The 20,019-nt window shown below is 42.4% G+C and overlaps 5 protein-coding genes across 6 annotated transcripts; 4 read left to right on the top strand and 1 right to left on the bottom strand.

Annotated features, from left to right (window-relative positions):
• The first annotated feature begins 1,976 nt into the window (after nt 1-1,976).
• Nucleotides 1,977-3,277, top strand: LOC141833710 (uncharacterized protein At1g66480-like). The gene is made up of 2 exons (XM_074721200.1): nt 1,977-2,806; nt 3,128-3,277. Exons 1-2 carry the CDS (start codon nt 2,222-2,224, stop codon nt 3,170-3,172), a joined length of 630 nt encoding a protein of 209 aa, XP_074577301.1. The 5' UTR covers nt 1,977-2,221; the 3' UTR covers nt 3,173-3,277.
• A 3,120-nt stretch (nt 3,278-6,397) lies between these two features.
• On the top strand, nt 6,398-8,021 carry LOC141833028 (zinc finger protein CONSTANS-LIKE 16-like). 2 transcript variants are annotated; one of them, XM_074720412.1, is made up of 2 exons: nt 6,398-7,511; nt 7,602-8,021. In XM_074720412.1, the coding sequence occupies exons 1-2, from the start codon at nt 6,552-6,554 to the stop codon at nt 7,821-7,823; spliced, it is 1,182 nt and encodes a 393-aa protein (XP_074576513.1). In that variant the 5' UTR covers nt 6,398-6,551; the 3' UTR covers nt 7,824-8,021. The 2 variants fall into 2 exon arrangements, with proteins under 2 accessions (XP_074576513.1, XP_074576512.1); XM_074720411.1 differs by having other exon boundaries at nt 7,599-8,021.
• Nucleotides 8,022-8,137: 116 nt separating this feature from the next.
• Nucleotides 8,138-9,029, top strand: LOC141833029 (cell number regulator 2-like). The gene is made up of 4 exons (XM_074720413.1): nt 8,138-8,333; nt 8,410-8,481; nt 8,569-8,784; nt 8,865-9,029. The coding sequence occupies exons 1-4, from the start codon at nt 8,138-8,140 to the stop codon at nt 8,945-8,947; spliced, it is 567 nt and encodes a 188-aa protein (XP_074576514.1). The 3' UTR covers nt 8,948-9,029.
• A 1,261-nt stretch (nt 9,030-10,290) lies between these two features.
• Nucleotides 10,291-11,488, top strand: LOC141833081 (protein PLANT CADMIUM RESISTANCE 3-like). The gene is made up of 4 exons (XM_074720478.1): nt 10,291-10,585; nt 10,681-10,752; nt 10,844-11,056; nt 11,168-11,488. Exons 1-4 carry the CDS (start codon nt 10,393-10,395, stop codon nt 11,239-11,241), a joined length of 552 nt encoding a protein of 183 aa, XP_074576579.1. The 5' UTR covers nt 10,291-10,392; the 3' UTR covers nt 11,242-11,488.
• Nucleotides 11,489-12,639: 1,151 nt separating this feature from the next.
• On the bottom strand, nt 12,640-19,196 carry LOC141833702 (aluminum-activated malate transporter 4-like). The gene is given in 7 exon segments (XM_074721190.1): nt 12,640-13,095; nt 13,098-13,715; nt 16,971-17,117; nt 17,201-17,337; nt 17,691-17,960; nt 18,062-18,199; nt 18,786-19,196. Coding segments are annotated over 7 exon segments (1,740 nt in total). The 5' UTR covers nt 19,162-19,196; the 3' UTR covers nt 12,640-13,041.
• Nucleotides 19,197-20,019: the final 823 nt, after the last annotated feature.

Below are 20,019 nucleotides of genomic sequence, written 5' to 3'. Positions count from 1 at the left end.
ATCAAACGCCAATGTTTTAAGGGGATAAAATAAAGAAAAGAAAATCAGAAGATAAAGAACAGCAAAAGGCGATCGAGTGGACTAATGGCGATCGATCATGGAAATGCTCGTTAAAATAAACGAGTGGCAACAAATGCTTCAGCTTCTTCTGCTTTAAAATAAACAGGCAAAGGCAAAGATGGCTTGATTAACAGATGACATAAAGAAACAAAGAGAATAAAGAAAAACTTCCTCTTGCCAAGCAACGACAAGACAAGTTACACATTTGAAAATAAAAAATAACAAAGAATCGTCAAACGGAGGGAAAAAAATGTCCTTTCATTCTCAAGTTAATATCAAGCTCAACAGTGATCGACAGTGAAACAATATCCATAATTCAACTTGCCCAATGACGTATTGGAAACGCCTGTCCAACAGAGACAGTAAGAATTATATTTATATATATATATATATATATATATATATCATAATTATTTGCTTCTTCTTCCTTTCCCTGTGGCGTCGCCATCCATTTCACAGCTATCAGAAAAGCTGCCCTTCTTTTCTCTGCACTCGCTTAACATCTTCGTACATGTCGATGCAATTGTGCCACAACCTTTCCATTTCTTTGCCCTTTTATCGCACTCTTACAATTAAGCCGACGAGGATTGAATTGATGGCCTCGCCACCTTCCTACGTCACTGTCCCGCCCCCAATAGAAACTATACATCTCGAGCTCTCAATAACTGAGGCAACGTTCCTTGTGCACTAACCTTCTTACTGCACTTCAATCTGCACTTGGGTAAACAGACCTACCCTCATTAATCTGCAGCAGCTAGTAATGTGTGAGAATTAAGGCAGAGTTCAGTAGTAGCCTGCTGGGTTTTATGGTGTACCAAACCAAACCATGATAGCTCGGACTACTCCATCATCTAAAGGCGCCAAGGATCATGAACAGGATGCACAGGACTTGATCATCTTCTACCTAACACTGAAAATGAATTAAAGCTGGTGAGGCTTATATTACACTATCTAGCTGTTGGCTTGGTGCTGAGTATTTAGTTAACTTTGTCTCGATCTGGTCGTCTGATACTATCCGATCCACTGGCTGCTCATAGAACACCACCACGATAGAACTCGTCAGCGATCCAAGCGAATTATTAGCTACGATCCAAGCGAATGTTTCTAAGGGATTGAGGCGAAATGCATGTTTTCATGTGCTGTGGAGAGATGGATCCAAAGAGAGAGATTGGAGGAAGAATATATAGTTGCTCCATAACTCATTATTGCTCGCTGTCTCCTGATGAAACATGCCAGACAATTCATAGCATTCTTGGGCTCGATCCGTACAGAAACCGGAGACGAGGATGACTGACAATTCCTATTATATCATTTCATCATGGAAACCTTACTTGGGCTTCTACAGACGGCCCATCATTTAATTGGGCCAGAAAATAATCCATATCAGGAAAGGTTCTAATTGGGCCGATGACTGATGAAAAAAAAAAGAAATACAACTGAAAATAATGGATGACGAGGGTTCAGGCTCTCATAGATAAAAGGCCGGCCTATGCATGGCACAGATATGTGTTCATTAATTACTGCTTAATGATTCCTTCCTGGTCTAATTGTCGAGCATCTTTGAATGTTCTTTTAAGGCGAGAAGAGAAAATTGATTCGATACGTTATACAATACATCACGAAGATCTAAGGAGTTAAACCTTCTTAATTTGATATGACTCTCTCGATCGACGACTTGTTAACTTTTTTTTTTCAAAGAAACAGTTAAACAGAAAAGGCCTTAATTAGAACAGGAGGGAAAGGAAGAAAGATCTTTTTTCCTAAAAAGGTGGAAAAACTGATAGATTTGACTGCTGCGCCTTGGTCATCGCATGGGATTTCGCCAAACTGATTAGTGGTAGGTGGCGGTGCCTCTAGATCTTCACTACCAACTTTACGCGAATCCCTTTCACCGCACCGGTTAAAAGGAGCTGGGATGGATAGCGTCGAAGGTGAAGAAGACACCCGTAGTTTCAGGGTTTGTGCTGCCTTGCCCGCAATGGAGATTCAACGTGAGTTAAATAATAGATAAATTCGCCACTCAGAACTTCCCTTGCTGGATTTTTTTGACCAGCACCAACACTCCACGTTGCTCGCACTGCGGTGATTCTTGGAAACTATAGTTCTTCTTCGCTTCTCGATTTCGAACCGTCGCAAGTTCTTCCTCGCCGTCGAGAAAAAGATGGGCAACGGCCTCAGCAGAAAGAAGAAGTTCGTGAAAGTGATGAAGCTCGACGGTAGCACCATCAAGCTCAAGTCGCCGGCACTAGCCGGCCAAGTGCTCGAGGATTACCCTGGATACAACCTCCTCGACTCCGACGACGTCACGCGGAGCGGTGTCCGCGCTCGGCCGCTGGATCAGGACGCCGCCCTGAAGCCAGGGAAGCTCTACTTCCTCGTCCAGCTTCCCCGACTGAAGCCGACACAGGCGGCGGCGGCGGACTCGTGGTCGCCGGCCGGCAGGGCCTGGTCGGGTGCGCTGCGCGTGAGCGCCAAGGAGAGGCTGGAGAGCCTCAAGATCTCCCGCCGGACCATGTCGGACGTGTCGTCGGTGGCCCGGCGGACGTCAGCTATGGCGGTAGACGAGGCCGCGAACGGGGTGGTCCAGCTCAAGATGCGCCTTCCCAAGTCCCAAGTCGAGAAGCTGATGCGGGAGAGCAGGAGCCCCGCCGAGGCCGCCAAGAAGATCACCGAGCTATGCATCGTCACGGACGGCGGGGCGGCGGCGGAGCCGGCGATCTCGGCCGTTACCAATGGCCGGAAGGAGGTATTCATAACCATTAACTCTGATATATCACACATCATTCCTGGGATTCAACGCACTCCTTTAACAACGATAAATTGATTAGAAAACTCTGTTTTAAGTTTTATATTTCAGAACGCCGATCAATCTTTCACCCCTTTCAGTACTCAAACTAATCTAATACGTCAGTAATTTATCTCGAGAAGCCATTAGATTCAAAAACTACTTCCTTAAATTAAGTTGATTACTTTCTTTCAGACTGAAGTTGACTTTTGCAAGTGCTACCTTTTAGGATCTAAAATTGTGGATTTATCGAATTTAACTTTGTCTCTTTGGCTCTTGCAGAAGCGAACGAGATTTGCTGAAATCCCGGATGAGATTATTGCCTAATCGATCATCAAAACATGCCATAGCTGATATTTAGTTCAGTATGCTCAAGGGAAAACATAACTTTGTATATTCTCAAGGAAACTCACTGGTGCAATTTGAGTAGCTGCTAATGGCTTCCAATTCTCCACCAGAAAGTATCATAGTTTACATTAGCTCCTTTCCCTCCACGTTAGTTGTGTGGACTTTTGTAGTCTTATGAATGGAATCTGCAATTGTTGGGTAGATGGTGCTCTAAAAGTAAAATTTTGTGCTTCACTATCCACCAACACTTTCTGAATGAGTTTCATGGAGCAATTTCGAAGTAAAAAAAGTATGCATGGATCTTTTCAGTTGTTTGAAAAGAAAAGAAAAAACTAGTTTGATTTACACCAACCAACTCAATTCTTAAACATCTGTATTTCTAATATTTAATTTTATGAAGATGACTGGGTAGTTCAGTTTGTCAGCATGCCGCGACTAACTTTACCAACCTAACGCAAGCATCAGGCAAACAAAAACTATATAGAAATGAGGCAGAGAAAAGTGATGAACTGGAAGAAAGATAACATTTTGCAACAGTTTCAGAGATTTACATTTTATAAGGAGAAAGATAAAGTTTCATGGGAACACTGGTTGAAGTTGGATGAATGCAGTAAATCTCTTACCATTTTGTATGTGCATATGAAATTAATATAAAATGCATAAGGAATCACGGATTACAGAGTTGGGAGGCAAGGACAGAGGATTAGGTAATTGGTGGCATATCTTGGCAAAAACATAGCCATCAAAGAGATGGACTCTTCTTCCAAAAGGCAACAAAAGTGTATAAATCATAGATAGGAGGGAGAGAATTGCATGACTAATCTACTCTTATTCTGTAAGGAAAAATATAGTGAGCTGGTATTTCATATAATCTGTATCATATAATGGAACCCACTAAGGTTCTATCAGATAGTGAAGTGTCCATCATCAGTTTTATTTAAGACACGAGTTTCATTGAGATTATATCTCTAATCCAATCAATTTGGCACAAGTCTTAGCTTTACAGCACACCATCAACGCTCATTGTCACTAATCCTCCTAATAGTTTGAACTAACCACAAGCAGTAAGTCAACAAATCTTCAAAGTTCCAACGACAAATCAGGAAAAGACTGAAAACGACAGATGAGAGAAGAAGGGCACGACATGAGCGAGCAAGCCATCAAAGTCTTGGAACTTAGTTTTTTATTTTCTTTTGTTTTTCTACCTTTGAAAATGATCTTGCTACTGTGATGAGATGAGAACACATCCACAGTCTTTCAAAAATGTAAAAAGAACGTATGGAAAGATTTAGCACTTGCTACATACTTTTAGTCCATCACAATCGCTGAACTTGTGAGGCAAGTTCAATCAATCCACAGTAATATGGATGGCAGTATCTATGCCTTGCTGAAGAGATTGCTGCATACAATTAAGCTACATGTGAAACTAGTGTTGGCTTTTTCTACAGAACAGGGTAAGAACACTTGTGGCTCAGTAGTCAACCATGTTACATGGCTATGAATATGATGGACACCAGACCTATGGGTTGAGGTTAATGTAGGCAGAGAATTTTAATCACATAAAGTGAGGCTTAATTAGGTTCGACAGGATTGTCTTGCATTCCCCTGGTTCAATTGGTGTTGGATTGAGATTCAGCACATAAGAAAACTTGTTGGAATTCAGCTAGATCAATGCTAAGACTTACGTATAGGTCTGTTAAAGTTGGAGAAGGAGCTCAATTCCGTTCATAGCTTAGCCTCCAATGGCCGGAGTTGCCGAACTTGGGGATCAGCAGAGTGGACAAGAGGTTAAGATTGAGAAGGCCAAGGGCAAAATTTCCTTGAGAAATTAAGAGTTGGGTGAGGCGAGGGCAGTTCAGTCATACCTTAGCCATCTGAAAAACAAGTGATAAATAATTTGCTAAGTTTATTGATTAACTCAAATAACTTAAGATAGTTAATGAGGCAAAAGTCCATGAAGAATTAAAGCCCAACAAATTGTGAGGTGAAAGAGGAACAAAAGGAGGCCAATTACCTAAATCATTTCAAAAGTCCATATTTATTAGTTCCACAGACAAATACAATTAGATCATCTAAATGTGAACTGTTTCTAACTTTTACAACCCTCGTTCTCATACATCCTTTCATCTGCTCTTCTTTGGAATGCAAACACCTAAATGTATTTTAGAATTTTCATGTTTTGTTGGGTTGTGGAAACTTTTACAGGAGGGGGACAGGCAGGGGACCTTAATTCATCTAATTTGGATAGAGATGAGCCCATGCACGGTGGTGGTATGCACAAGGCTTCACTGTCCAAGATATCAATGTTAGTGTGGCACCAACGCAGGTCCCTCTCGTCGACACTGACACTGCCCCAATAGGGACCAAAATCCACCTGATTCATTCATTCGGTGAATTGTCGCCCTCCCAGTGGCCATCCAAATGCTTGCCTGCCATCTTCTCTTCTTCAGCAAACGTCGACTGAATTCCCAATAAAACATGGTATTCTCTGTGAAGATGTCTGTGAAATGACAAGTGGATATTACAAGTGTCGCAGCTAATTCAGTATGAAACTGTGTTTGCTGCAATACAAGATTCTTAAAGGTTGCTTCATTTACGCCAAGCAATTATTGAAGTGGGATTAATCATGGTGACGACGATGTTCATTTAGTGGAGTGCGAATCAATCATTCTGGCCATTGCTTCGTGCTTTGCACATATCAGACACCAAACAAATGGAAGCAAAGGATCAAACTTAGCACCAATGAACAAAGAGTGTGCCTATCTATGAGCTCTGCGAGTCACCGTGGCTCTCCATCCGCCATGCCTACTGTCTCTTCTGCCAAAGTGCAAACAGTAACACAACTGGACCACATCAAAATCCAATCAAACTTTAACCCTCAGTATATCGGACTGGTTTAATTGACTGCTAGTCTTCAGATCGATCAACCGAGACAATTCTGGTTCTTCTTGCAGGCTAATTCGATAGCAAAACAGGAACGACAGCGACGGCGAGGCGAGGAATTAAATTATTGGAGATGGGAGCGGCGAGCGCGAGGGGCTTTCGTGGGCCCCGCTGGAAATCTAGGATCTGGCCAATGGGAGAGCAGAAGCGGATGCCCTCCTTCCTCTCGTCCAATGGAGAACGGGATAAGGTCTGGTTGTGGGTCCCTCCTGCGCCAGCAAAAGTGCACTCCTCCGGCCCCAAAAGTGCGCGTCCGGCGTCCCCGCCGAGGCCTACGCCCTTTACAGTCTTCTAACTTCGCTTGCGTCCTAACAGTGGAAGGGAAGCGAAGTTTTTTCAATTTTGGATATTTGTCACTAGAGATCTCACTGCTCGACGGTGTTGTATTGCGCCGTTTGTTGTTGTAGTTAGAGACATGAGCGACCTCGAGAAGCAGCGGTGCGTCGCCGCCGTGGCCGGGAAGACGGCGCGATCCTGCGACGGCTGCGCGAGTCGCCGGGCCAGGTGGTACTGCGCGGCTGACGACGCGTTCCTTTGCCAGACGTGCGACTCGTCCGTCCACTCTGCCAACCCGCTCGCACGCCGTCATCGCCGCCTCCGGCTCAAGTATTCCTCGTGCTCCTCCGGCGCCGCAGCACTCGACGGGGACGAGGAAGAGGCTGAGGAGGATTTTTATGTCCCCTCGTGGCTCCGAGGGTTCAAGCGGAAGGCTCGGACCCCTCGGAAGGGGAAGAAGGGGGTGGTGCCGCGGCCTCCGGAGCTAGCCGAGACGTCGCCGTCGGTCGAGGAGGAGCAGCTGCTCTACTGCGTGCCGAAGTTCGATCCCGCGCTGGCAGAGTTCCGCTCCGCTTCGTCTGGGGACGACGATGCGAAGCCGCCGGTGGAGTCGGACGGCAACACCCCTTCTTCCACTACCACCGTCGACGCCGCCGACCGCATGGCCGAGCACCTGCCGTCAGACGTGGAGATCGCAGAGTTCGCGGCCAACATGGAAAGCCTCCTCGGCGAGGCCAGTGGCGACGTCACCACGTTCTCGATGGAGAAGCTCGGCCTGCTCGACAACGCGAATTACTTCACGAAGGAACTGAAGGCAGAGCCGGCCGACGAAGCAGAGCAGCACTGTCCGGTGGACATCCACACGACGAGGGACTCGCTGGATTTAGACTTCGACTGGCCAGGCTCGTCGTCGACCGCAGAAGAAGAGGACGAGCTGGATGAAGAAAAAACAGAGGACCAACACGACGAACCAAAGACAGCGAGGCTGAGGCTCGACTACGAGGCCGTCATCTCTGCATGGTCCGCCAACGGCTCCTCGCCGTGGACCGACGGCGAGCGGCCGCAGATTAATCTAGCAAGCTGTTGGAACGACTGCATGGTAATTAAAATTCTAACCCAACAAATCATTCAAAATCTTGTCTCAGTCGATTGTTTCCGACGTCATGAATTAAACTAACGATGGCAGCAGGGAGGCGGATGGGGGGAAGGAAGAGGAGGAGCGGGAGGCGGCGTGGCGCAGGGGACCGTAGACGTGGGCAGGCAGGCGAGGGTGAGTCGGTACAGGGAGAAGCGGCGGACGCGGCTGTTCGCGAAGAAGATACGGTACGAGGTGAGGAAGCTTAACGCCGAAAAGAGGCCGAGGATGAAGGGGCGCTTCGTAAAGCGAGTAGCAGCCGCCTTCCTGCACTGATCCGACGGCTGACGCTGCTACTGCATCCCCGTCTGAATCTGATTGATTTTTTAAATTAAAATAAATTGATTTCAGAAGAAAAAACAAATAACAAAAGAGAGAGAGAGAAAAAACATGTTCTAGGATTTTGCTTCCTGTAATTTGTTTTGGTGATCTCTACGTGTATGCGATAAGTCGACTAAATTAATCTGCTAAATATCGAAAGGCAATTTGGTTTTTCCCTAACCGTCGAATTAAGCAGTTACTAATTAAGTAGGGATGAAGAACACACTACTTCATCCCATTATTCTTGCCTAGTCTCCTCCTCCGGCGCCATGCATCCCTTCAAGCCAGATCCCTACTACGCTCCGAGCGCCCCTCCGCCACCGCCTCCGCCTCCGCACTGGCCGCCACCGCCGTCGACCGGCGTCCCTGTGGCCGCGCCACAGGGTACTTTCCACTTCCAAACTCCTCAGCCAACGAGTCCCTGGTCCACCGGCCTCTGCGACTGCTACGACGATCCCAAAAACTGTACGTACATTTATATGGATACGGATTACTTCAATCCTCTAGTTTTGATGCTTGTGCGTGTTATATATTCTTTCAGGCATCACGACCTGCTTCTGCCCCTGCGTCACGTTCGGCCAAGTCGCCGAGATCGTCGATAAAGGATCCTGTTGTAAGTTCATCACACATAATTGTAGGTTAATTGATTTTGGTGATGGGCGTGATGGAATATAATTGAAACATGCAATTAATCGCACAGCGTGCGGGGCGAATGGGTTGCTGTACGCGCTGATAATGTTCGCGACGGGCGGGTGCGCCTGCGTGTACTCCTGCTGCTACCGCAGTAAGTTGCGGGCGCAGTACGGGCTGCGCGAGGAGCCCTGCCCCGACTGCCTCATCCACTGCTGCTGCGAGTGCTGCTCTCTCGCCCAAATGCACCGCGAGCTCAACCGCCGTGGCTTCGACATGAGCATAGGTACGAACATTAATCGCTGCTAGCTAGCTAGTTTGGGGATTCATTGGTTGAGTTTGATGGATTTAATTTGTGAATTTAAGGTTGGCACGCGAACATGGAAAGGCAGGGGCAAGCGGCGACGATATTGCCGCCGCCGCCGGCTCCTCAAGCCATGACTCGCTGAAGGCTGATAGACATTAGATTTGGTGCTTACTGCTTCTTCCATGTGCCGATTTGCTGTTTACTTTGATACTTCATTACTGCATGCCTCTCTGACTCTGTTCATGAAGTGTGACATTCATTAGTTATTAATCATATGGTTGATGATGATTGTGTTGTGAATCAAATGTTTCCGTTGAGATCAACTTCTGGATGCGTCACTAGCCTCTCAGTATCAGGATGGAGCAAGGTTGCGTCGTGGAGGACTTCCAGATGAACTTACAAATATTGCAATCGTGAAAAGGAAGGTCAAGGGTGCCCTAATGCAACCACTCCGATGGTTAAGTCAGCGAGTAAAAAAGAAGGGGAGAAAGAAGAAGGAGAACAGTAAAAAATAAGGGTTTGTGTACGTGCTCATATATATACCTCGCTTTGAAGGGAGAAATTCCTTATATATGCGAGAGGGATATCACATCCCATCCTAATTAATGAGAATGTTCCATCACTAGTGATTACATTGTCAGAAGGAATGGAGTGATCAGAGTAGGAGTCCCATCATTGACACTCAGTTGAAGGTTCATTTCGTACGTGTTTGTCAAAGTAGGGATCATAATTGGTGGCAGAGGTAGATCAGGAGGAATGATGGGTAGTCATGGGATTCTGTATGATCGAAAGAGTAAGATTTAATGGGGCAGGGGCACCAAGAGTTGAAAGTTGTCTGAACCGAGTCTGAGCCAAGTCCACGGAGGGTTCGGCTCGGCTTAGGAGTCTGTTTCCACGAGGATTCGACTCGGCTTAAAAGTTTGTCTCCACGAGGATTCGGCTCGGGACTAAGATTGAAACACTGAAGGGTGACAGCTTTGTGCCCCCGAGTAAAGTGGAATTCGATAATGAAAGGAACTCGGGGATCCGGGTCACAAATCACAGACTGACTCAGGTTGTTCGTCGAGTCAACCACGGAGGCCGACACAAGGGTTGGATCCGGTAAAATACAGAACCCTAAGTCTCCTGCTAGCAGTCTACACCTTACTGCCGTAACATCAAATATAGGCATTTGTGTGCCGAGTATGAAATGTAGTATGTGCAATTTGAGTTTTTTTGTTCTGTGTTTGGTTGGCGCAATGACACGCTAGCGATTTGGCAGAACGTGTGGTATCTTTCAAAAGTTTTAGCATGATAATCAATCTCGTATTGTAAATGTCTCATCTATCTCAAAATAATAATTTAGTAGAGGAAGAAATCAGCAACCACTTCTTTTCATTGGAAAACGTCGGCAACTGCAGGATTACCCCGTGCAAATTTTATCCATTAAAGTCAAGTCCAAGGCGACGACTTCGAAATTTCCTTCACAAGTTGAGTTTGGCAAGTCGCCCGTAGTTTACCGGCGATTTATTGGTCGAGGCAGACACTTTAAGTAGAGCAGCAAACGAAGACTCATCTCATTCTTCCCTTCCCCTGCTCTTCCTCATCATGTACCCTTCAAAGCAGCAGCCCATCTACGGTGCCCCGCCGCCGCCGGCCCCCAACGCCTACTACGGTGCGCCACCACCGTCCACCGGGCTCCCGGTGACCGTGCCGCCAGGTTTTAATCTCCAAGCTCATCTTCCGACCATCGGCCCCTGGTCCACCGGCCTCTGCGACTGCGGCGATGATGGCAGAAACTGTACACACACATCTCTCCACTTTCAGATCTCATCCGCCAGTTCAATTTCATGCTTATAAATGACTAATTAACTCGGACGTGCGTGTTCTTCGCAGGCTGCATCACCTGCCTCTGCCCCTGCATCACGTTCGGCCAGATCGCCGAGATCATCGACAAAGGATCCACTTGTAATCGAGTTCGATTATTCATTAGTCAACGATCTATATGATGATCGATTACTTATATGTATAATTAACGCAAGTCTGTATGTATGGACAGCGTGCGGGGCGAGCGGGGCGCTGTACGTGCTGATCCTCTGCGTGACCGGGTGCTCCTGCCTGTACTCGTGCTTCTACCGCAGCAAGCTGCGGGCTCAGTACGGGCTGCGCGAGGATCCCTGCAACGACTGCCTCGTCCACTGCTGCTGCGAGTACTGCTCCCTCTGCCAGATGTACCGCGAGCTCACCCGCCGCGGCTTCGACATGGACATAGGTACGCTACACTACTTGGGCACTGCGATCGGTGAATTATGACGATGACGATCTGTTTGGGATCGAGGTTGCTGAGATTAAGGAAGTTAATTCGATGGATCTGTTCGTGCAGGATGGCACGCGAACATGGAAAGGCAGGGCCATATGGCGACGATGCCGCCGCCACCCCAGTCGATGAGTCGCTGAGGCCGGCCGCCGGCCGCCGGCCGCCGGCCGCTTCTTCTATTGCATATGCCGATATAGTGATCACTTTCTTACCATTTACTGCATGCGTCTTTGCAATTGTGTGGTGTCAATAATATTGCAGCCCTTAATTATCGTTCAAACTTCAACGTGGTTGATCGATAATTGTCGATTATGGGAATGTAAATCTTGTATGTGGTGTTGTTGACGTAACAAATACTTATGCTTATTGGTCAAGTCAACTGGAAAACTTTATTTAGTTGGGGAAATTATAAAAATTGGAAATTTCGAAGAAGGTGTGGCTAAAAATCGGAAGCCGCCGATCAAATAATAATTGGAGGAGACGACGATTTGTGTGGGGGCACGCCACAGGCTGTCTCCAATTATCAGCACGAAAGCGATTTTGTTTTCTTGCTCTTCTTTTGTGGCTTGGTATTTTTTTCCCATTTTTTTTTCTTAAAAAAGTATTAAAATTAAAAGGGTTCCTTATTGTCGTGGTAAAAATATCTTATATTATAATAACTTTTAAGTAAAATTTATTTGCTTGATTAAAATCATTAGATATATAACTTAATTATGGTTTTAACTGGATTAAATTCACTTCAATTCTGTTATAACACTTTTGTTCATCAAATGGTTTAATTTGGCATAACAAATATTAATTTGAAGATTTTCTATTTTTTCTATATATTTTTTGTTCATCAATTATTTTTTGGAGATGGGGGTTCATTTTGGTATAATTTTGACCGATAAGGGAGGGCACACATCATTGTCACTGAAATCGACATAATTAATTCATGTACTAATAACTGCCCCAAAGATAAATATTTATTAGAGCATTTGAGTGTTAATAATACTTAAAAAAAATAAAAAAAATATGTAGAACCCACCTTTGCCATATGAACGCGTTCATATGATTACTCTTCCACGTCACGTGGAGAGAGATTAAAATAAAGTTATTAACGCACTTTTAACGAGCGTTTAGTTAAATGGTCACAAATCAACAAAATATCAAAGTCTCACAACCACCAATGATGCTTGTTAATAAACATTTAAAAAATAAAAATATTGTTTATCTTTGAAAGTCGTAGCTTAATCCATTGAAAACCAGTACGAGCTCAATCGATTAGCTCACCCAATAAATAAAAATATACTCTGAGCTAATTGTTGAATTTCTAAATTACGTTTCTTCCTACCACAAATTAATACTAAAGATCACGGTCCTTCTCACAGACATGAAATTAAAGCACGCGTAGTACACGCACCAGACTTAGTCAAGTCAATGAAAATAGCCAAACTAATCAATTGATTTCCACGCTTTGCGACTACTCATTCTCCATTTCTATACTGCTACATGTCTAGCACTACTGTATTGACTATTCCACATAATTAACATCAATATACTAAAATACAAAGTAAACCTTTCTGGCAATGCGTACTTTACAAGCATCTGGCCTTGTGATATTTGCCAATTAAAAAAAAATCCCTAATAATTAAAATCAACACGCCATCCTGACTTGGTCGTTCTTGTCTGCATCGACGCAAGTTTACGCGTTAAAAAATTATGAAAAAGGCCTTCGTACATAAACAATAACAAAGGTATGGTTTTTTAAAAAAAAACTGAGCGTAAGAACATTTCCTCTTGTCCACCATATGCATACCAACTCAGTAATGATCGGGCATCAATCTCATCTGCAGTTTCAGAGGAAAGAGATTTCAACTTCTCCCTGGTGTATTAACAGCCTACAGTTCCACTGCAAACGACCCTTATAACTTTCTTCAGTCAACAAAATCCTTGACTACCTAAACTAATTCCTTTATCTTGTAAAATTGCTCCTTAACTCTTGTCCATATCATTTGGCCAGCGGCTCTGATGCTGGTTCGTCTACAGGTTCTTTGAAATTAGCTTTTTCACATAGCTCCTCGTATGCATCCACCAAATTCTGAAGCCTCGCAACAAATTCAATAAGTAGAGAAGCAAAGGTTGCCAATGACAGTGCACTAGCACTTTCATAGGTTCTTGATTCTTGCGGAACCGGCACGGCTTCTGCGAGGAATGATTGCCTCGAGGGCCATTGCATCTGCCTCTTCAGAAAAGAGTCCATTTTGTACACAGAACCCATGTCACTAGTGATAGAGTTGTGGGCGCCATAACTGACTGACAGTGATGGCAGTCGATAATCATGCACTGGTTCTGATTTGTTCTCACCTTCCGCGTTGGGTCTGTTTAACATCCATTTCATTCCATCGGGGAGCTCGGCGGCATCCCAGCTTTCTGAATTCACTAGGAGATAAGATTTCTGGTCTATCTTCTTCTGCAACACCTCAGCCGCCTCATGGACTTCAAAAAGGAAATTTGGTTTTCTTAGTCTTGTCATTTTCTTGAATAAATCTCCAAGCTCACGCAATACTTTAGAACCCTCTGTGCCAACTCGCTTCAGCTCGTTCCTAAAGATTTGTCTGCTTTCAGGTGGAGCCTGTAATATTAATCAAATAGCAAAAAGTGGTGAAAAAGTAAACAAGAACACCTGAATAAACCCCTGCTGTTCAATAGTTTGCTTATTAGTGCTTTAAGAAATGGTGAAATATCCCTCGTATAAATGCAGGACATGGTGGCAGTACGGAAGGATGGTGAAAGAAAGTGGAAGACTATTAAATAGGGTAAGCGTAGCAAGAATCTGGTATGAATCATGCTGTCATGATTTTTTGAAAATTAACCAAAATAGCATAATTAATTTGCATTTCACAAGAAATCAGACACCGTTATTGTGGTAGAGACTATAGCAAAATGCCACAATACCTATGGTTGAACCCCATGATAATTCACCGGTTCTACAACTACAAATGATTCCTACTTCACGGATCAGAAACCTCGCTTATTGCAGTCTCAAGGAAAAAAGCTACTAAAATGCAGCGTTGTTTCCTTTGTGCTTGAGAACCAACATGTTTCAGTGGACACGGAAGAAGCCACAAAGTGCACAAGAGCTACTTGCATGACAGATGGAACATCAAGTAAAGTTTACCAGCAGTATATAGACCGTGTTTGAAAGCACGTGTGAACAGGATTGACAACATAAATAACTAGCTGTTCAATGTGTATAAAAATAAGAAATAAGTACAAGGTGGTACAACTACTGATATTTGGTGAGTGGTGAAACAAATAGAGCAAGCCTCATACTGATCGCTAGGGATGATAGACTCACTGTACGAAGCTTGTAGTGGCTACTAACTCAGGTACAAACCACTATCACTGGATAAAGCAGAGGTCCACTTAATCAGGTCATCGTTAGATAAGTATGACTTTCTAGACTGTTCAATTGGTCGAGTTTTACATCATGTTGTGCCGCATGCAATCACTGAAAAGTTCATAAAAATGCAAGAAGAGTTGTGCTGAAAATTTATTGATAGCGTGCTCAATTTACTTCCAGCTATTCCATGAATAAGGAATGATTACTTTTGCTAGACAATTATTCCTAGAGTACAGGGAAAATGTTACAACCATATTGAAATTAACAGACCTAAAAGTTTCAAGTACAACATTTGCTGCTTCTTTACAGGTACTTCAGAACTAATCAGTAATATTAGCCTTCATTATGTAAAATAATCTGAGCTTTTTATTTGCAACTAAACTAGAAAACTAAAATGATTATAGGTGAATAGGCAGGACTATAAGCAAATTTAGATAGATAATAGAAAATTATAAAAAGAAAAAGATAAGTTGGTAGAGGAAAAAGAAACTACGAAAGTTATTATTATGTATGAACTGAATGCCAAGGAGATTTACCTTCTACTTCCTTGTGACAAATAACATTAATAGTTGAGGAATTTGACACTGCTAATAATATAATTGGTCCCTACAAGTTGTTCCATAGGGATGGGCACTGGACAAAGACATTGGTTTCTCCCTTGTGATTAGTGAAAATTAGTGTTCTTTTGATCATTGATGAATGTGTTTAAGTTAGAAATTGTGATTTAACAAAATAAAATTTATTAAATGCCCAAATAAGATGATTTGTAGGTCTCGTTATGCATATCATGATTTGAGGTAACTCGATATAGACTTGGAGTTGTGGAGCCGAGCATAGCAACCATTGCAAGTGCCAAGATGTTGAGTGTGAAAAACTTAAAAATCATATGACCTATGTATATTGTCATGTTATATGTGTCCATGAATGTATGATAGCATAGGATGGGAGCTTATTTACCTAGAGCTATGTATTCTTTCTATGCCTTGTAACTTACTTGTATTATTGATTGAGTCCTCGCATGGATTTATGTATCGAAGTATTGTTGACTACCTATGGTCATAGGGAATAGAGCAATTTTTAGGAGTAGATCAATGCCATGGTTAAGCGATCAATTTAACTGAAGAGAGTTTTCAAATCATTTTTTGTCATTACCTTAGGTCTTGCACTTTAAAGTGGCTTACAAGGTTGTGAATCGACTAAGGGGAATCCAATCAAGTGGGTTAAGGATATTGGGAATAAAATGTTTTTGTTCATGCCAGTCAAGTGGAAGCCCATCTGAATCAACTGTGTATGGTACCATTGTTCTAACATTCAAATTTTGAACGATCAACTAACTTGGGTACTTTGTTTAGTCGATTGGAGCATTTTTAAGGTGGATGTTAGAGCTAGGTATATAAGTTTCATTAGAATTGTTTGACGTTAGAGCTAGGTATATAAGTTTCATTAGAATTGTTTGAATTTTTTACACACAAAATTTATCACTTGTTCGGCTTACAAGTACTCCTGACAACTCTAAGAGCTTATCCCCATCAAGGCTTCAAATCTTTTTTGGTTCTTAAGGTCTAGAAGTGATCTCGTTTTCTCCCTTGTGCTCACCTAATAGAAGTCTGTGAGGTTTGTTGGCTCTCCTTGTCTTACATTTGTTCATCTTTACAAGAGAGCTTAGTTCTTGTTGTTATTGCTATTGTAAAAAAGCAAGGTTCTCTAGTCATCTTTTGGACAAAATTGTTAGGGTTTGCTTCATTTCTTTATTTCCAAGGAGCATCATAGTGTTTTTTGGGAAGTCGCACCGACACAAGGTTTGTGGAGTAGGAGACGAGACGGGGTTGTTCTCAAAACCACATCCAGCCCTTGGTGTTAGCATTGTTTCATTTTAGCTTTTGCACATACTTAATTTGTTTTAGCTATTCCACACTTTATTCTTGCCACGCACACACTTGCTACTAGCATTGAATTTGAATTGTTGTTTGTAGGAGTTTTTAACTATCTATCAACCCCTCTAGTCAGCCATTCAAAACCTTCAAAAGAGACTTAGCGTGAGACCTTTTTGGATCAAGTCCAATCAATTTGGAGTGCAGTCAAGTTTTAATTTGTGGCTTAGAACTTTCCCCATCAGAATGTAGTTTGTTTGTATCTATTCAATTACTAAAAGTTCATCTGTGCTATTAGTTCCAAAAATTTTCAACAAAAGAATGTAGCTCTGATAGTTGCTAAGCAGTTCCTTGTAGAATGTTGCCAATCAGAATCTTCATCTTATGCCACCAGGACACAAGAAGAGAGAAAAAACATCCATTGAAATATTTGAAACTTTTTAAAATAGATGATAGACCTGGACAATCATTCTAAAATTGGAAATAGGTGTGTAATATGTTCAAATATATTATTTAACAGGTGAATGCTGACTGTAAGATGAAACAAAGCTTTAGAGAATGGTAAGAAATATTTTGAGTGATCTCAAGGATACAGAGAAAAGGAAAAATCTACCTGAATCTCTGAAAGTACACAGCCATGCAGGGCCATAACCATAAAGGCACAATGCCTGAGTGCACCACTAACTCTAACGTAGGAGCTCCAAGGATACCGCCACTTCTTATAAGGACCATGTGGGGGCTCCCAGCTAGCAAAACCTAACTGCAAAGTTACATGGAAAATATTCAGTACCTTTCAATTCAATCTACATCAGATTGCAAATACATAAGCAAAAATAGACATACAAGAGAATCCTCTTGACTCGTTGATTGAACAGCAGACCTGTACCCACTGTACATAGGATCATCATAAGCTTGGTAAGTAAGGATTTTGGAAGGAATTCTGTCATATTCAACACACTGAAGATATCCATTGACACAGCCTACATGGATAAGGATATGCAATTCAGCTGATAACCAGTTGTGGTTCTACCAAGCATTAAAGAAACTGAAAATACTATTGCACTTTCTACCAAACTATTAATAGTACATATTTTCATACTAGAAAACTGCAGAAGTCATGCGTCAGAATTTTGAGTATTGCTAGTGAGACGAAATTTCATTTAGCAAAGTGAACTGAATTACCAATTACTTGAACTTTATAAATGTACAATTCCGTGAACCCTAGCAGTAACATTTTCTGGTCTGATCAAAGAATGGTAGATCAACTTTCCAGGACGATTCAAAAATTCAGATAGATAACTAAGCTGTAAGCATACTATTACAATAATAATACCTTCCAAAGACCTAGCCACGCCTATGAAGTTCTTTGCTACAAGGTTATGTAGGTCCTCTCCTGCCCAGATTGGATAAATGCAAATATTTACCCCCAAACCAACACCAGCACCAAGTGCAATCAGTAAAAACCGACTCACAGCAGTCTCAACAAATTCCCTTGTTTTGTATCCAGACACTAGAATGAAACAAAACGTGAGTAAAAAAACTCGAAATCCATATTCATATGGTGCCATTTTTGGGAATAGCTTTATGTAGGATGCAAGAAAACCTGCATCACGGTAGAACACAAATATAAGGCAAAGGTTAGCACTCTACACTTACGATCCAGTTCATAGAAGTAAAGCAAGACGTAAATATTATGCATCTCACCGGCAACAAAGATAAAAATGATGACAATCACTTCTTCGCAATTTCCAGTCACTGATGATATTTCTGCAGCTCCTAGAGAAAGACCTCCAGCAAGCAACGTTCCTAAACCGCGATTAAAACCCTTGCTTAGTGTTGCCCCTGCAAGACGCAATATATATTTATTCTAGTCCGTGGGCGATGCACCAAGGAAGAATCCGATAGAAACAAAAAAAGAACAAGAAGAAGAAGAGAAAACCTGTTTTTTTTTTTTTTTGAGAAATCGGAGACGAATCGACCCGTTAATAGTTGTATATAAATAGTTTTTAGAGACTCAATGATAGTTTATTGAGAAGCCGAAAATACTTTTTTTATTGATCTAAGACTTGTTTATTCTGAAGTTATAGATCCAATTAGTAATTCACTATCCACTTTCTCCGAAGAATATGTTAAAATTGTAAATTTAAATCTATTGGTTTGACAAAATGAGATGACGATTGGAAATGAATTCAAAAGTTTGGAGAATCCAGTATAGATGGAACCAGAGAGACGATTCATCCAAGCATCCGGCAATGGAGGAAACAAGATGGGAGAAAGCACGAGGAAGACATAAATAAATACGAGGAAGCGTATCGATAACGAACCAGGGATGACCATTCAAAAAGCGATTCTGCATTTCGAGCCTAGATAAACTTGCGCAAACAAGGTCAAAAGGCAGGATCAAGATCCGATCGACGGGCCAACGCACCTATGCTGAACTCGAAGACGACGACGACGGTGAGGATCGCCCAGACGGAGTGCTTGGAGAGGTCGCGGAATGGCACCTGGAAGAAGATAAGGATCGCGACGATGGTGAGGGCGAGGCCCATCTTGGCGGCGAACACCACCTTGCGCGGATCGGATCGGCCGAACTCCCAGCCCTTGAGGGCGAGGCCTTGGAGGCCTTTCCAGGCGGCGGCGGCCCCGTCGGAGAGGCGCCGGAAGCAACCGCGCGGCGGGGCGAAGGGCTCATCGTCGAGATTGGGGAAGAAGGTGGAAGAGAGGAGGCGCTCCTTGCTCCGCTGCTCGAAGGTGTAATGGAAGGATCCGAGCTTGGGATTGGGAGGCAGACGATTTGGTTCCATGGTCGATGGTCGAAAGCCAAATCAGGAAAAAACAATCTTCGATGTGTTAAAATAAGAAGGCAAAAAATAATTATGAATAATATTTACCACTGATATTCTCTCGTTAGTTTTAAATATTTTTGACACAGGCAAAAATCAAAGTCTCATTTTTCCAAATACCAAAAGAGCATACTACTTTATATTTTTTTTTTTATTAAAAGGAATGTCAATGGATGTATTTTTGGTTGCCTCAGCAATGTAGTTAAGAATATTATCCCTTTCAGTCAATAGACCTAAGTTTTCTATGGTTTTTACATCCAAATTATAAATTGGGAGCACGTTGTAATAGTTATGAAATTTTAATTGCTACACATATTATAACAATTAAAAAATCATAGTTACTATAACGTGAATATTAGATAAGTAAATTAAATATATATTTTAATAGTTATAATTTTATAGTTGTTACATATATTATAGTAGTTACGATTTTTATAGTTGTACAACATGAATATTAGATAAATAAGTCAATATATATTGTAGCAATTACGATTTAGTAGCGGTTAAAATATGAAATAATAGTTGCAGTAGCTACATTACGATGTGAATATTTTTGAATAGGTTAAATATGAAGCAGTTATGAAATCAGGTGCTATAATTAACCCCTTCCTTTAAATGGAAAATATATTTAATGAAATAATATACTCAAGAGTGGTTGCTAATTGCCATAGTTGGTAATAGGAGGGGTGCTTTTGATAAAAATCAAAACATGACTTTCCTTTTATTATTTTAAAATACAGGAACTTTTCCATTTGGGTAGGATTTTAAAATTACAATTGACTTTTCTTGGCATATTAATTAAAAAATTAGCAAATGACG

Source organism: Curcuma longa, chromosome 8, assembly GCF_044706935.1.
Source record: "Curcuma longa cultivar G26 ecotype Majalengka, Jawa Barat chromosome 8, ITB_CL_G26_1.1, whole genome shotgun sequence".
Lineage (NCBI taxonomy): Eukaryota > Viridiplantae > Streptophyta > Magnoliopsida > Zingiberales > Zingiberaceae > Curcuma > Curcuma longa.
The sequence above is the reverse complement of the archived record's forward strand: the minus strand, read 5'-3'. Positions and strand labels throughout refer to the sequence as shown.